The 17,243-nt window shown below is 48.4% G+C and overlaps 1 protein-coding gene across 6 annotated transcripts in view; it reads left to right on the top strand.

The window, feature by feature from the left end:
- SORBS2 (sorbin and SH3 domain containing 2) overlaps positions 1–17,243 on the top strand; it is a 434,202-nt gene that overhangs the window by 307,222 nt on the left and 109,737 nt on the right. For all 6 annotated transcript variants that reach the window (XM_039539823.1, XM_039539828.1, XM_039539825.1 and 3 more), the window contains 2 exons: positions 890–1,014; positions 1,984–2,604. In XM_039539823.1, the coding sequence (XP_039395757.1) occupies positions 890–1,014; positions 1,984–2,604 (746 nt within the window). The remainder of the gene's footprint in view (positions 1–889; positions 1,015–1,983; positions 2,605–17,243) is intronic.

The following is a 17,243-nucleotide window of genomic DNA, read 5'->3' as shown; positions in this document are numbered from 1 at the left end:
CTTATCTTCCAGTCTATCACATATTCAGGTCAGGAATGTGTCTTCATTTATATTTGGACAATAACTAGACTATGAGGAACAGAAATATGAGTCTAAAAAGACAAAGGTATAATAACAGGATCCCATGACTGGCAGAGGCCCTGGGGGTTTTTCACCTTCCTCTGCAGCGTGGGGCACGGGTCACTTGCTGGAAGATTCTCTGCACCTTGAAGTCTTTAAACCACAAGTTGAGGACTTCAGTAGCTCAGACATAGGTCAGAGGTTTGTTACAGGAGTGGGTGGGTGAGATTCTGTGGCCTGCATTGTGCAAGAGGTCAGACTAGAAGATCATAATGGTCCCTTCTGACCTTAAAGTCTATGAGTCTATGAGACTGGAAGTTGGAAGACAGATTCAGATTATAAATGAAGAACAGATTATTGGAACAATTGACCATCACTGGAACTCTTTTTAAATATAGATGAGATGTTTTTCTAAAAAGGAATTCTAATTCAACCAAAGCTATTGGACTTGAAGCAAGAATGAATGGAAGTCCTATAGCTTGAGTTATGCAGGAGGTCAGACTAGATGGTCACAATGGTCCATTCTGGCCTTAAAATCTATATGTCTATGAATCCATGAATATCATAGGAGCTATCACAATATAAGTAAAATAGTAACAATACTGATCTAGGCTCATCTAGCTGACAAAAATCACAGTTTGAGAAGTTGTAGCTTCAGGCTTATCCATTTAACTCTCCTTTTGATGTATATATTGTCGATAGTAATTGTAGCTACTGACTAGAAAGCTGTAATTTCAACAGTTTGTTCAATAGGTAGATTTATTATGGTACCATGGATACATAGGGACTATTTACCAAAAATTTGTTTTGATTTTTTTCCTCACAAAAGCTTGGACATCTTACAATGATGGAAGTAGAGAGACATTGAATGGAGACGCTAGTAGTTCATCTCTTGCAGCAAAAGGCTTTAGAAGTGTCCGGCCAAACCTACAAGAAAAGAAGTCGCCAACTCAGGTAAACCTTCACACACACAGTTTCATCCTTTGGTATTAAGTATAAGTGTTAGCTTACGAGTGCATTATATGCAGTTGTGATACCCTATAGTGCATTATCCAGATGTGTTCCTGGTAGCACCTGCACCTTTTATTACGTGTTGTATTATCTGTTTCTGCTGTACACATAAACATACACTATACAAGTCAGCTGGTTCAGTAACACAACAAACTACTTTCAAAGAGCAAGGCTGTATGCAAATAAAAATAGGCCAGGTTCAATCAAAACCCTTATATAATTGTATTCGGACTTCAAAGAGTATTGATTAATATTTTACACTCCAAAGAAATACTTTCTTTATGGAACAAATAATAACTGATTGTAAAATTGAATTAGATTAATTTAAGAATAACCAGGAGTATTGTTCTTCAACTAACTTTGCTAAACTATATAACAATTATAGAAAATGCCACAAAACAATATGGCTTAATTCAGAAACATATTTATAATAGTATTTGCATTACTATTTTAATCCAAAAGCTTTAAGAGAAAGTGTGTGTGTGTGTGTGTGTGTGTGTGTATAATATGTATGTATGTTACTCATAAATAGTAGCTTTTCGGCTAAAATGATATGTCAAGTACATTTTATGAACTATTTAAATCTCTAAAATTTGGTGATAATTCTCAAACAGTAGTGTCGGTGCAAAATAAAATATATGTGATATTATGGACTCAGTTTGGATCACAATTCACTCTTTTAATTAACAAATGGAATCTGTGATTTCCTAGACATCAAAATACAATATTATTATCAGGTACAGTGCAGTATCTGATCCAAAGTCTTTCCATTGTATTGAATTTGGATCAGGCCCTTGTTCTTTCATTTGAAGTTACGAGTCTAACTCAAGTTACTTTTTCTGCTAACATTTACTTTCTCTCTGTTTCTCTTCAATGTTATTTTGCTGTGTGTGGATGCTTTTGGCAAATAAGGCACCTCTGCCACCCCCTAGAAAAGAAAGTTTTCATAGATCTGGAATAACTAATCACATGAAGGATGAAATTAATTTCCAGTCAATAACGACCAAGCCAACTAAAAAACTCTCCTCAGATACTGTCTACTGTACTAACGAGGAGGCTATCCAGAGGACAATGTATTCTAAAAAATCTAACACAGGCATCTCCTATGCACAAAGAATTACTAAACCACTGGCCTCAGTCTCCAACACAAGCACAAAAGCAGTAGCTGGCATTAGAGCTACTCTTCATCAAGGCCACAGACAAGCATCTAAAAAACGCAGAGTTTCTACTCTGAAATTAACCCGGACACAAGACTCACTGAGTAATGTTCCTCATAATACACAGCAGCAGCCCAAGTCTAATGAAGAGCCAACATTTTCACAAAGGCCTGTTTCACCCACCTGTAACCCTGTGCCTGAGATACACACAGCATCTCTTTCCATTCAGATAGCTCCCCTCCTTGACAATAAAGCAGAGCCTGAAATCCAAGAACATCCACCTAGGCTTTTTCCAGACAATCCACAGATGCCTCCAAAAGATGTGGGACAAAAGTCTACAGCTCCTTCTTCTGCACAGTCCACAGAAAGCAGTGTGGTATATTAAACTTTTCCAACTTTTATTTTAGATCTTTCCTGAATCACTTAACACTTTTCTAGTTAGTATACTCACATTACCATGATTACAGCTTGTGTTTTCTGGGTAAAACTACCTGTTGCACTATTCAAAGTAGAAATGAACAGTTTAATATTTTTCAAAAGGGTATTGCAAAAAGGTCGGATCCAGTTAAAGTTGGGAGGTGGGTTTAAGTTACATATTGAAAGTAAATTATCTGGCTCATCGTATTATACAGATGGTAAAATTATGTGCAATAGGAAAGGTGTGCTGTGAGTTGGAGGCCCATGTACTTCTCTGTGTTTGTACAGTGCCTAGCACAGTGGGGCTCCGCTCATGATTGGCCCTTAGGCACTCCCATAATAAATGTGATTAATAATTATATTAGTGGTGCACCTCCTAAGGCCTGGTGTACACTGGGGGGGGGGGGTTTCGAACTAAGGTACGCAAGTTCAGCTACGTGAATAGCGTAGCTGAACTCGAAGTACCTTAGTTCGAAGTACTTACCCGTCCTCACGGCGCGGGATCGAAGGCCGTGGCTCCCCCGTCAACTCCGCCACTGCCGTTCGCGGTGGTGGAGTTCCGGAGTCGATGGGAGCGCGTTCGGAGTTTGATATATCGCGTCTAGATGAGACGCGATATATCGAACTCCGAGAAGTTGATCGCTACCCGCCGACCAGGGCAGGTAGTATGGGCGTACCCTAAGTGGCACTGCTTGCTGGGATCCTACTTTTGAAAGGTAGTATGCTGCCACTCATGTTGAAAGGAAGTACTAGGAACTGGCTTCTGGTGCATCTTTGAAAAGATGTCAGTAGGATTCCTATAAGTGCAGCTCTGTCAATGTGCTGGTATGACCCCACTCCACCAAGTCGTCCTCCTCTGGGACCAGCTAGGGCTTCCAGCAATGCTGATTTTCTGTACTCACCAGCTCCTGGCAACCAAATTACAGCTGCCCTGTGCGCAAGAGATGGGTGGGAAGGAGTATTTGTGCCATCTGCATCCTCTCTGCAGGATGAGACATGATATGGACCTACATATTCTAAGTTGCTCATTTTCCTAATTTCTCTTTGTTTATTGAGGTTGAAATTCTTTTCTCAAACCCACATGGATCCCAGTTCCAATTAGCATGCATGGGAGTTTCAAATGGCAAGAGCAGAGTATCACAGATGTAAGCACATTTTTGGATGCTAAAAATATAATAATATTGAGATCACTTTTGTAGATCTGAGAGTTTGGACTTTTTTTTTCCCCCAAGTATCTGGGCAAGTGTACCCCGTTTTAGGCTGTGTGGTACACGTGAATCCATATCATGTGCTACAAAACCCAGAAAGGAGATTCTTCCTTCTCTTCTTTTTTTGTTTAAAAAACAAGGGTATAAAACATTTCAGAGAGTTCTTGGAATCATCTAAACCTCTGCTTCATTTTGGCACATTGTTTCTTCTTAATAGAACACGGTTCATTAGGGACAAGAAGAGATCTTGCCCAATACCAAACGTACTGTATTTTCATTTGACTTTAAATCAGTCATAATAACTTGACATAACTATCTACAGTACACTATGTACAACATATGAGAGTAGATTTCCAATAAATAAAGGGTAACAAGGGAATGCACTCCATGCAATTTCATTATATATCATTATGATTGGACACAGTGTACTTATTACAGAGTGCACTTATTACTGGTTCATGGGTGAAAAACCTGCAGGTGGAATGTTATTGATTTTATGCCTAAATATCTCCTCCAACCAAACCCCACCCCAAATATTGTTAAAACAGATTATTATGGCTTATGCTGGTTGAATTATATATATATTTCAGCATATCATTGTTTAGACTCGCTATCCGCTTGTGAAACCCATTTCAGCATTCACAGTGGAAACCATTAAAAACTGTAGATGCACCTTAATTAAAACCCTTGATCCCAGACATCACTGAATAAAGAATAGTCCCGGTCCAGATCCAAATAATGCAGCTCAGACCCATCACTGTTAAAAGTTGAATTCTCTGTAGAGACAAACTTGTGAGGTTTCTAGAACAAACAAAGGAAATTAACCTTACACATTATGAACCACATTCATCACAGGTGTAAATCCACTAAAGTCAACAGAGTTACTCCAGGGATAAATAATGGCTCTATATCTTGCATACTTGAAGCTCCCAGACAACTCTGTACTTTTCATCCATCACAACCATACTATTCTTTGACATTGTCATGTTTTCAGAACTTTGCATTTAACCAGATCTTTGCCTCTGGACGCACCAAACACCTACACTAGCTGTAGGAGCTTTTAAAAGAAAAGTTGTATGCAGAATACAGCTCTGTGACATTAAAATGGCAACATTTTGAAAACCCTCCTCCTTAGTACTCCCCATATAGACCAGCCCAAACAGTGCATGAGGTATAGGACTGATGGGCTCCTGTGGGCTATCTTGGGCAGAAATAGTGATCTAACAGATGTCATACACTGCCCTACCAGCCTAAGTGAGATTTTGGGCGCCTTTGAGAAGAATACATTGTTCTATCCTGGAGAAGGTGTAATTCATCACTCAGATGAGGACTAGATACACCAGAGAATTTTTTTTAGTTTTCCAGCATTTTCTCCTGTGTCTACATTAAGAGACTTAATTAAAGCTTAATATCATCCTCAGCAGGGACTGTTCCAGGCATGCTATTAAACAAACTCTGTCACAGATGCAGAAGTGGCTAGAAGAACAAGCTAGGTCTAGCACAAGGCTTTTATAATACTTAGTACAGTATTGTCCTTTAACAAATAATAATAATTAATGATCAAATAGTAAGACCTACAGGGTTCAGAATTCCCCATCCCAAAAATTTGTCATCTTCAAGCCTGCGACACAGGCAGTTTTTTAGCAAGGCAGAGTGGCCATTTTTTCTGCATAGAATCACTGCCTTGCCACAGTAATGAAAAAAATGAGGTGTGAATGCCAACATTTTTCTGTTCCACAATTCAGAGCAAAACTGTTGGGTTTTGCAGGATTTCCCCTCATTTGGTAACTTGCCACACAAGTTCTAAAAATATGATTTTATTTGCCATTACATCCATATGGGTATAAGGAAATTGCGGGCAATGTTAGATGCTTGGCTTTGAATGCATCAGTCTCTCAGCTTTTTTTTAGGTGACCCATATCCCGAGGATTGTGGTGGCTATGTAGGTATAGACTGGACAGTTGGATGTATAGTAGCTCTCTTATATTTGAGCATTAGGCTTCAACTTTGCTTGTTGGACTGTATGGGGTTAGGCTAGAACGTTCTTGCTCTTAATAAGTAATAGGTATTGTGATAGACCCAGGCCAGTTGGGAACAGCAGAGTAGTCCTATTAGTATCCAGGAAGCGGGCGGGCGAAGCCCGCCCACTGCTAAAGGACCTCCCCGCAGCCTAAGGGGAGGATCCACAGGTCCGGAACACTAACTAAGTACGTGGGACAACCGATGAAAAAAACAGGATCGGGAGTGAGGTCATAGGGCTAAACGAAAGGAACCTGATGGGGACACCGAGCAGAGAACCCCGGACATCGCCCACTGCTCCTCGAAGGCGTCAAGGGACCCAGTGGACGCCACCCAGAGGAACTCTGCCCGGATGCGTGAACAGTCGGAGGAGCGGAAATAGGCCCCACAGTCGCAGGAAATCCCGTCGGCCAACCTCCTCTCCCTGGTGTTATAGATGGCTAGTTTGGCCAGGGCCAAGAGGAGGTTGACAAGGAGATCTCGCGACTTTGTGGGGCCACGGATGGGGAGTGCATAGACAAACAGGTGAGGGGAAAATTGCAACCAAAAATGCAAGAGGAGAGCCAAGAGGAGCCGGAACAGGGGCTGCAACCTGGCGCACTCTAAATAAACATGCGCCAGGGTCTCCTTCACGCCGCAAAAGGGGCAGGTGTCAGGGACAAGGGTAAACCGCGCCAAGTACACGCCCGTGCTCACAGCCCCGTGAAGGAGCCGCCAACTGATATCCCCGGCGGGCCTCGGGACCAGGGCAGAATACAGGCTGGCCCACCGGAGCGCCTCACCCTCGAGAGGTGGCAGGAGGTCCTGCCATTTCGTATCGGGGCGGGACGCGAGGGTGAGGTAGTGAAGCGTGTGAAGCACGAGCGTGTACAGATGTTCTCTTGGCGCGGTCAGGAACAGAACCGGCTGCAGATCGGGCAGCCGGCTCGCCGAGAAAGGGCGAGGGGGTCCATTGGGTCCACGGGGCAGGGGCCCGATAAAAAGGTCCACGGGGCCCGGGGTGGAAGGTGGGCAGGGCGTGCCCTCTCGCAGGACCCGGTCGAGGTAGGCCCGAGCAGTGGGCAGTAAAGCAGCCTTCACCTCCTGAAGTACGCGCCGGGGAGTACGAGGGCTGGAGAGCCCCATGCGCTGAGCGAGCGTCAGGGGATCCAGCCAGTCTCCCCGGTCGTAGTCCAGGAGGTCTCTGGCCCTGGTGACTCCTGCCAAGACCAGCCTCTGGCGCACCGCGGGGAACAGCAGAATAGTCCTATTAGTATCCAGGAAGTGGGCGGGCGAAGCCCGCCCACTGCTAAAGGACCTCCCCCCAGCCTAAGGAGAGGATCCACAGGTCCGGGACACTAACTAAATACGTGGGACAACTAATGAAAAAAACAGGAGCAGGAGTGAGGTCACAGGGCTAAACGAAGGGAACCAGATGGGGACACCGAGCAGAGAACCCCGGACAACGCCCACTGCTCCTCGAAGGCGTCAAGGGAGCCAGTGGACGCCGCCCAGAGGAACTCCGCCCGGATGCGTGAACGGACGGAGGAGCGGAAATAGGCCCCACAGTCGCAGGAAATCCCATCGGCCAACCTCCTCTCCCTGGTTTTATAGATGGCCAGTTTGGCCAGGACTAAGAGGAGGTTGACAAGGAGATCCCGCGACTTCGTGGGGCCACGGATAGGGAGTGCATAGACAAACAGGTGAGGGGAAAAGTGCAACCAAAAACGCAATAGGAGATCCAAGAGGAGCCGGAACAGGGGCTGCAACCTGGCGCACTCTAAATAAACATGTGCCAGGGTCTCCTTCACGCCGCAAAAGGGGCAAGTGTTGGGGACAGGGGTAAACCGCGCCAAGTACACGCCCGTGCTCACGGCCCCGTGAAGGAGCCGCCAACTGATATCCCCGGCGGGCCTTGGGACCAGGGCAGAATACAGGCTGGCCCACCGGGGCGCCTCACCCTCGAGAGGTGGCAGGAGGTCCTGCCATTTCGTATCGGGGCGGGACGCGAGGGTGAGGTAGTGAAGCGTGTGGAGCATGAGCGTGTACAGATGTTTCCTTGGCGCGGTCTGGAACAAAACCGGCTGCAGATCGGGCAGCCGGCTTGCAGTGAAAGGGCGAGGGGGGTGAGTGGGGCCACGGGGCAGGGGCCCGATAAAAAGATCCACAGGGCCCGGGGTGGAAGGTGGGCGGGGCGTGCCCTCTCGCAGGACCCGGTTGAGCTAAACCCGAGCAGCGGGCAGTAAAGCGGCCTTCACCTCCTGAAGTACGCGCCGGGGGGTACGAAGGCTGGAGAGCCCCATGCGCTGAGCGAGCGTCAGGGGATCCAGCCAGTCTCCCCGGTCGTAGTCCAGGAGGTCTCTGACCCTGGTGACTCCTGCCAAGACCAGCCTCTGGCGCACCGCGGGGACCAGCAGAGTAGTCCTATTAGTATCCAGGAAGTGGGCGGGCGAAGCCCGCCCACTGCTAAAGGACCTCCCCCCAGCCTAAGGAGAGGATCCACAGGTCCGGGACACTAACTAAATACGTGGGACAACTAATGAAAAAAACAGGAGCAGGAGTGAGGTCACAGGGCTAAACGAAGGGAACCAGATGGGGACACCGAGCAGAGAACCCCGGACAATGCCCACTGCTCCTCAAAGGCGTCAAGGGAGCCAGTGGACGCCGCCCAGAGGAACTCCGCCCGGATGCGTGAACGGACGGAGGAGCGGAAATAGGCCCCACAGTCGCAGGAAATCCCATCGGCCAACCTCCTCTCCCTGGTTTTATAGATGGCCAGTTTGGCCAGGACTAAGAGGAGGTTGACAAGGAGATCCCGCGACTTCGTGGGGCCACGGATAGGGAGTGCATAGACAAACAGGTGAGGGGAAAAGTGCAACCAAAAACGCAATAGGAGATCCAAGAGGAGCCGGAACAGGGGCTGCAACCTGGCGCACTCTAAATAAACATGTGCCAGGGTCTCCTTCACGCCGCAAAAGGGGCAAGTGTTGGGGACAGGGGTAAACCGCGCCAAGTACACGCCCGTGCTCACGGCCCCGTGAAGGAGCCGCCAACTGATATCCCCGGCGGGCCTCGGGACCAGGGCAGAATACAGGCTGGCCCACCGGGGCGCCTCACCCTCGAGAGGTGGCAGGAGGTCCTGCCATTTCGTATCGGGGCGGGACGCGAGGGTGAGGTAGTGAAGCGTGTGGAGCACGAGCGTGTACAGATGTTTCCTTGGCGCGGTCTGGAACAAAACCGGCTGCAGATCGGGCAGCCGGCTTGCAGTGAAAGGGCGAGGGGGGTGAGTGGGGCCACGGGGCAGGGGCCCGATAAAAAGATCCACAGGGCCCGGGGTGGAAGGTGGGCGGGGCGTGCCCTCTCGCAGGACCCGGTTGAGCTAAACCCGAGCAGCGGGCAGTAAAGCGGCCTTCACCTCCTGAAGTACGCGCCGGGGGGTACGAAGGCTGGAGAGCCCCATGCGCTGAGCGAGCGTCAGGGGATCCAGCCAGTCTCCCCGGTCGTAGTCCAGGAGGTCTCTGACCCTGGTGACTCCTGCCAAGACCAGCCTCTGGCGCACCGCGGGGACCAGCAGAGTAGTCCTATTAGTATCCAGGAAGTGGGCGGGCGAAGCCCGCCCACTGCTAAAGGACCTCCCCCCAGCCTAAGGAGAGGATCCACAGGTCCGGGACACTAAGTAAGTACGTGGGACAACTAATGAAAAAAAACAGGAGTGAGAGTGAGGTCACAGGGCTAAACGAAGGGAACCAGATGGGGACACCGAGCAGAGAACCCTGGACAACGCCCACTGCTCCTCGAAGGCGTCAAGGGAGCCAGTGGACGCCGCCCAGAGGAACTCCGCCCGGATGCGTGAACGGACGGAGGAGCGGAAATAGGCCCCACAGTCGCAGGAAATCCCATCGGCCAACCTCCTCTCCCTGGTTTTATAGATGGCCAGTTTGGCCAGGACTAAGAGGAGGTTGACAAGGAGATCCCGCGACTTCGTGGGGCCACGGATAGGGAGTGCATAGACAAACAGGTGAGGGGAAAAGTGCAACCAAAAACGCAATAGGAGATCCAAGAGGAGCCGGAACAGGGGCTGCAACCTGGCGCACTCTAAATAAACATGTGCCAGGGTCTCCTTCACGCCGCAAAAGGGGCAGGTGTTGGGGACAGGGGTAAATCGCGCCAAGTACACGCCCGTGCTCACGGCCCCGTGAAGGAGCCGCCAACTGACATCCCCGGCGGGCCTCGGGACTAGGGCAGAATACAGGCTGGCCCACCGGGGCTCCTCACCCTCGAGAGGTGGCAGGAGGTCCCGCCATTTCGTATCGGGGCGGGACGCGAGGGTGAGGTAGTGAAGCGTGTGGAGCACGAGCGTGTACAGATGTTTCCTTGGCGCGGTCTGGAACAAAACCGGCTGCAGATCGGGCAGCCGGCTTGCAGTGAAAGGGCGAGGGGGGTGAGTGGGGCCACGGGGCAGGGGCCCGATAAAAAGATCCACAGGGCCCGGGGTGGAAGGTGGTCGGGGCGTGCCCTCTCGCAGGACCCGGTTGAGGTAAACCCGAGCAGCGGGCAGTAAAGCGGCCTTCACCTCCTGAAGTACGCGCCGGGGGGTACGAAGGCTGGAGAGCCCCATGCGCTGAGCGAGCGTCAGGGGATCCAGCCAGTCTCCCCGGTCGTAGTCCAGGAGGTCTCTGACCCTGGTGACTCCTGCCAAGACCAGCCTCTGGCGCACCGCGGGGACCAGCAGAGTAGTCCTATTAGTATCCAGGAAGTGGGCGGGCAAAGCCCGCCCACTACTAAAGGACCTCCCCCCAGCCTAAGGAGAGGATCCACAGGTCCGGGACACTAAGTAAGTACGTGGGACAACTAATGAAAAAAAACAGGAGCGGGAGTGAGGTCACAGGGCTAAACGAAGGGAACCAGATGGGGACACCGAGCAGAGAACCCCGGACAACGCCCACTGCTCCTCGAAGGCGTCAAGGGAGCCAGTGGACGCCGCCCAGAGGAACTCCGCCCGGATGCGTGAACGGACGGAGGAGCGGAAATAGGCCCCACAGTCGCAGGAAATCCCATCGGCCAACCTCCTCTCCCTGGTTTTATAGATGGCCAGTTTGGCCAGGACTAAGAGGAGGTTGACAAGGAGATCCCGCGACTTCGTGGGGCCACGGATAGGGAGTGCATAGACAAACAGGTGAGGGGAAAAGTGCAACCAAAAACGCAATAGGAGATCCAAGAGGAGCCGGAACAGGGGCTGCAACCTGGCGCACTCTAAATAAACATGTGCCAGGGTCTCCTTCACACCGCACAAGGGGCAGCTCTTGGGGACAGGGTAAATCGCGCCAAGTACACGCCCGTGCTCACGGCCCCGTGAAGGAGCCGCCAACTGACATCCCCGGCGGGCCTCGGGACCAGGGCAGAATACAGGCTGGCCCACCGGGGCTCCTCACCCTCGAGAGGTGGCAGGAGGTCCCGCCATTTCGTATCGGGGCGGGACGCGAGGGTGAGGTAGTGAAGCGTGTGGAGCACGAGCGTGTACAGATGTTTCCTTGGCGCGGTCTGGAACAAAACCGGCTGCAGATCGGGCAGCCGGCTTGCAGTGAAAGGGCGAGGGGGGTGAGTGGGGCCACGGGGCAGGGGCCCGATAAAAAGATCCACAGGGCCCGGGGTGGAAGGTGGTCGGGGCGTGCCCTCTCGCAGGACCCGGTTGAGGTAAACCCGAGCAGCGGGCAGTAAAGCGGCCTTCACCTCCTGAAGTACGCGCCGGGGGGTACGAAGGCTGGAGAGCCCCATGCGCTGAGCGAGCGTCAGGGGATCCAGCCAGTCTCCCCGGTCGTAGTCCAGGAGGTCTCTGACCCTGGTGACTCCTGCCAAGACCAGCCTCTGGCGCACCGCGGGGACCAGCAGAGTAGTAGAAGGGAGATGTACTGGCCACTGGATAAGCAGTTTTCTGTTCCCTGAGTGACCAGAGCAGGGGCTGCTCCAGGCTAATGAGAACACCTGACTCCAATTAACCTGCTAAGAGTCAGGTGAGGCTGTTAAGCACCTGACTCTAATTAAGGCCCCTCTGATGCTATAAAGGGCTCACTCTAGTCAGGCCAGAGGAGAGGAAGTGTGTGTGAGGAACTGGGAGCAAGAGGCGTGCAAGAAGCTGAGAGTGAGTAGGCATACTGTTGGAGGACTGAGAAGTACAAGCATTATCAGACATCAGGAGGAAGGTCTGGTGGTGAGGACAAAGAAGGTGTTGGGAGGAGGCCATGGGGAAGTAGCTCAGGGAGTTGTAGCTGTCGTGCAACTGTACCAGAAGGCACTCTAGACAGCTGCAGTCCACAGGGCCCTGGGCTGGAATCCGGAGTAGAGGGTGGGCCCGGATTCCTCCCAAACCTCCCAACTCCTGATCAAACACAGGAGGAATTGACCTGGACTGTGGCTTCTACCAGAGGGGAAGGTCTCTGGGCTGTTTCCCGACCCACAGGGTGAATCTGTGAGGCGAGCAAATTTGCCAATAAGTGCAGGACCCACCAAGGTAGGGAAGGAACTTTGTCACAGTATTAGTACATTGATTCACCAATACTTCACTGCTGCAGCTTCTGCTGATACCTTATTGCTGATACTTCTAACAGTGTCAGGCTCTGATTTAGTGATTTTTATCTAAGTGAGTAAGTACAGTTTAGGTGACACCAAAAATGAAGAAACAAGTCAAGGACAATAAAGGAAATTGAGCCAGAGCTTTTACCAGCATCTGATATAGCTAAACCTAAGAATTGTAAGAGACAGGAAGGTGTTGAAATTTTTTATCAATTTTATAATCTATATAAAAAAATACCATCACGCACTGGAATATGTATCAAAGTGGACCATACAAATTATGTCCCTATACATTTTTCTTCTCACTGTTATATCATAGTTGCTCACACCGTTAAATATCTGATGCATCATATGTTTTCATTTAGGTAAATTGAAGAGTCTCACCTAAACTCAGCGTGCTCTTCAGACAATTAAAAAACATATTACACTAAATAGTCTGTACCCAAATGATCCATAATAATGTTTGTCCAAAATATAATCACAATTACCCATAATAACTCACCTGCTAAGCACAGTCAGAAAAGATGGACTTCGCAGTATGTCCAAAATTTTAGAATTTGTTCTGGGGTTGTTGTTGTTGTCATCCATGATGGGCTGACAAAGAATATAAGCATAAAAAGCAGTGTTCTTTTATATTGGTCTGATAATTCTACCTTCTTCCTTTTCTGCCTTCTCCTTGCTTCACTGTGTAGCGAGCATGGTCACATACTTGCTCCTCCTGAGATTTTTATTAGATTAATACAATGGTTCACTAACTTATTTGATCAGGCCTCTCTTTTTTGTGTCTATAATGGTTTATGCCCTCCTTCCCCCACTCTCCAAGCATAGCCCCAGTGTGGCCAGCAGCACCACAGAAGTAAGGGGGACTTTAACTTCCCGGATATAGATTGGGAAACAAATGCTAGTAATAATAATAGGGCTCAGCTTTTCCTAGACGTGATAGCTAATGAATTCCTTCATCAAGTGGTTGCTGAACCGACGAGGGGGGATGCCATTTTAGATTTGATTTTGGTGAGTAACGAGGACCTTGTTGAGGAAATTGTTGTAGGGGACAACCTTGGCTCGAGTGATCATGAGCTAATTCGTTTCCAAATAAATGGGAGGATAATCAATAGTGCATCTGAGACTAGGGTGTACGACTTCAAAAGGGCTAACTTTACTAAATTAAGGCGACTAGTTAGGGAAGTGGACTGGGCTAACATATTTAGGGATCTAAGGGCAGATGACGCCTGGGGTTACTTCAGGTTGAAGTTGCAGGAGCTGTCAGAGGCATGTATCCCGAGAAGGGGGAAACGGCTCATAGGTAGCAGTTTTAGACCAAGCTGGATGAGCAAGCGTCTTAGAGGGGTCATTAAGAAAAAACAGAAAGCGTACCAGGAGTGGAAAATGGGAGGGATCAGCAAGGAAACCTACCTTATTGAGGTCAGAGGGTGCAGGGAAGCTGTGAGAAAGGCAAAGCGACGAGTGGAGATGGACCTAGCGAAGGGGATTAAAACCAATAGCAAACGGTTTTTTAGCCATATAAATAGGAAGAAAACCAAGAAAGAAGAAGCGGGACCGCTTAAAACTTTAAACGGGGTGGAGATTAGGGATAATCTTGGAATGGCACAATATCTGAACGAATACTTTGCCTCGGTCTTTAATGAGGCTAATGAAGGGCTAAGGAATAGTGATAGAGGGACCGATGGGAATGAAGATATGGGGGTAGACATTACGGTATCTGAGGTAGAAGCCAAACTTGAACAGCTTAACGGAAGTAAATCGGGGGGCCCAGATAATCTTCATCCTAGAATATTAAGGGAATTGGCGAGGGATATTGCTAGCCCGTTAGCGATAATCTTTAATAAATCCCTAAATTCGGGGATTGTACCGACTGACTGGAGATTAGCTCATGTAGTTCCTATATTCAAGAAGGGGAAAAAAGTGACCCGGGGAACTATAGGCCTGTTAGTCTAACATCTGTAGTATGCAAAGTCATGGAAAAAATCTTAAAAGAGAGAGTGGTTCCGGAGCATGAGGCCGATGGCAACTGGGATAGATTACAGCATGGATTTACGAAAGGTAGATCGTGCCAAACCAACCTGATCTCCTTCTTTGAGAAAGTAACAGATTTTTTAGACAAGGGAAATGCGGTGGATCTAATATATCTGGATTTCAGTAAGGCGTTTGATACGGTACCGCATGAAGAATTACTGGTTAAATTGGAAAAGATGGGGATCGAAATGAAAATCCAGAGGTGGATAAGGAGCTGGTTAAAGGGGAGACTGCAGAGGGTAGTATTGAAGGGGGAACTGTCCGGTTGGAGGGGGGTTACCAGTGGAGTTCCTCAAGGCTCGGTTTTGGGTCCGATTTTATTCAATCTATTTATTGCTGACCTGGGAACCAAGAGTAGGAGTGGGCTGATAAAGTTTGCAGATGACACCAAGTTGGGGGGTATTGCCAATTCGGAAGAGGATCGGGATATTCTCCAGGGAGATTTAGATGACCTTGTAAACTGGAGTATTAGTAACAGGATGAAATTCAATAGTGAGAAGTGTAAGGTTATGCATTTAGGGATGACTAACAAGAACTTTAGTTATAAGCTGGGGACGCACCAGTTGGAAGTAACGGAGGAGGAGAAGGACCTAGGAGTCCTGGTTGATCGTAGGATGACTATGAGTAGGCAATGTGATGTGGCCGTTAAAAAAGCTAATGCGGTCTTGGGTTGCATTAGGCGAGGTATTTCTAGTAGGGATAAGGAGGTGCTAGTCCCGTTATATAAGGCGTTGGTGAGACCTCATTTGGAGTATTGTGTGCAGTTTTGGTCTCCCATGTTTAAGAAGCATGAATTCAAACTAGAACAGGTACAAAGAAGGGCCACTAGAATGATCCAAGGAATGGAAGGCCTTTCGTATGAAAGGAGACTTGAGGAGCTCGGTTTGTTTTCCTTAACCAAAAGAAGAATAAGAGGAGATATGATCACACTCTTTAAATATATCAGAGGGATAAATACCAGGGAAGGAGAGGAATTATTTCAGCTCAGTGCTAATGTGGACACGAGGACAAACGGATATAAACTGTCAGTCAGGAAATTCAGGCTTGAAATTAGACGAAGGTTTCTAACCATCAGGGGAGTGCAATACTGGAACAGCCTACCGAGGGAAACAGTGGGGGCGAAGGACCTCCATGACTTTAAGATTAAGCTAGATAAGTTTATGGAGGGGATGGTATGATAGGATAACGGGCTTAGTCAATAGGTCAATTAAGTGCCACACTGGTAAATAGTACAATGGGTCAATGGTATGATATAACCTTTTCCAGAGGGTTTGGCTGGAGAGTCTTGCCCGCATGCTCGGGGTTCAGCTGACCGCCATATTTGGGGTCGGGAAGGAATTTTCCTCCAGGGAAGATTGGCAATGGTCCTGGAGGTTTTTCGCCTTCCTCCGAAGCATGGGGCAGGGGTCGCTTGCTAAGGAGTGGGTGGATCGGCTTATGTGGCCTGCATCTTGCAGGAGGTCAGACTAGATGATCAAAATGGTCCCTTCTGATCTTGAATTCTATGATTCTATGATTCTATGAATGTGAAAAGTGACATGTCAATATCACTTTTCACAGAAGACTCAGCATCCCATTGCCACCCTTACTTCTGCCCTACTGCTGCCAACTGGGGCTGACAGCCAGAGCCCGGCCACCTCCAGGCTGCCTTCCAGTGAGGAATGGAGGGGTGAGGTGGGAGGAGAGCCCAGGCTGCTTCCAGGTGACAGGACTCCAGCTGTCAGCCCCGTGGCGGTGGGGCTCCAGCTGTCCCATTTATTCCCGCCTCCTAGGTGTGCATGGCCCTTCTGCACGAGCCCCAGCCACCCAGGGCTGACAGCCAGAGTTCTTTATTTAAAAAAAAAAAAACAAAACAAACTGCACACAGCTTGCACTTCTTTTGGAAGGCCCACCCCATTGTTTGAGAACCGCTGGAATAATAGATTAATGAATTCCAAAGTCAGAAGGGACGGCTTAATCATCTCATCTGACCTCCTGTATAACACAGGCTATATAACTTCCCCACAATAATTCTTAGAGCAGATCTTTTAGAAAACCATCCAATTTTGATTTAAAAATTGTCAGTGATGGAGATTCCTACCCAACCTTTGGATTGTGTTATGCTTTTCCCTGCCAGATTTAAGAGCGACTACTAAATATTTGTTCCACATGTATGTACTTACAGACTGTAATCAGGTCACCCCTTAACCTTCTCTTTGTTAAGCTAAATAGATGAAGCTATGACATGTTTTCTAATCTTTTAATCATTCTTGTGGCTCTTCTCTGGCCTCTCTCCAATTCATCAACATCCTTCTTGAATTGTGGGCACCAGAACTGGACACTGTATTCCAGCAGCTGTCACACCAGAGCCAAATACAGAGGTCAAATAACCTCTCTATTCCTGCTCAAGATCCCCTGTCTGTGCCTGCAAGGATTTCATTAGCTCTCTTGGCCACAGTATCACACTGGGAGCTTGTGTTCCAGCTGATTATCCACCATGATCCACAATTCTATTTCAGAGTTACTGTTTCCTCGGATAGAGTCCCCCATTCCTGTAATTATGGCTTACATTGTTTGTTCTTAGATGAATACATGAATAAAATGCATAATGTTTGCTTGCAACCAGTTTACCAAACAATCCAGATTACTCTCTACAGTGACCTGTGTTCTTCATTATTTATCACTTCCTCAAATTTTTGGGTGTGTAGTCGGGACTCGTAAGCTGTGTGAGTTTCATCAGCTGTATATATGGTACTGCTGTAGAACTGAGGCACAAGCCAATGTGAGGGTTAGTGTAGATCAGTCCCAC

Source organism: Mauremys reevesii, linkage group 5, assembly GCF_016161935.1.
Source record: "Mauremys reevesii isolate NIE-2019 linkage group 5, ASM1616193v1, whole genome shotgun sequence".
In the NCBI taxonomy this organism is placed as follows: Eukaryota; Metazoa; Chordata; order Testudines; family Geoemydidae; genus Mauremys; species Mauremys reevesii.
Note: the sequence above shows the minus strand (reverse complement) of the source record. Positions and strands in the feature narration are given on the sequence as shown.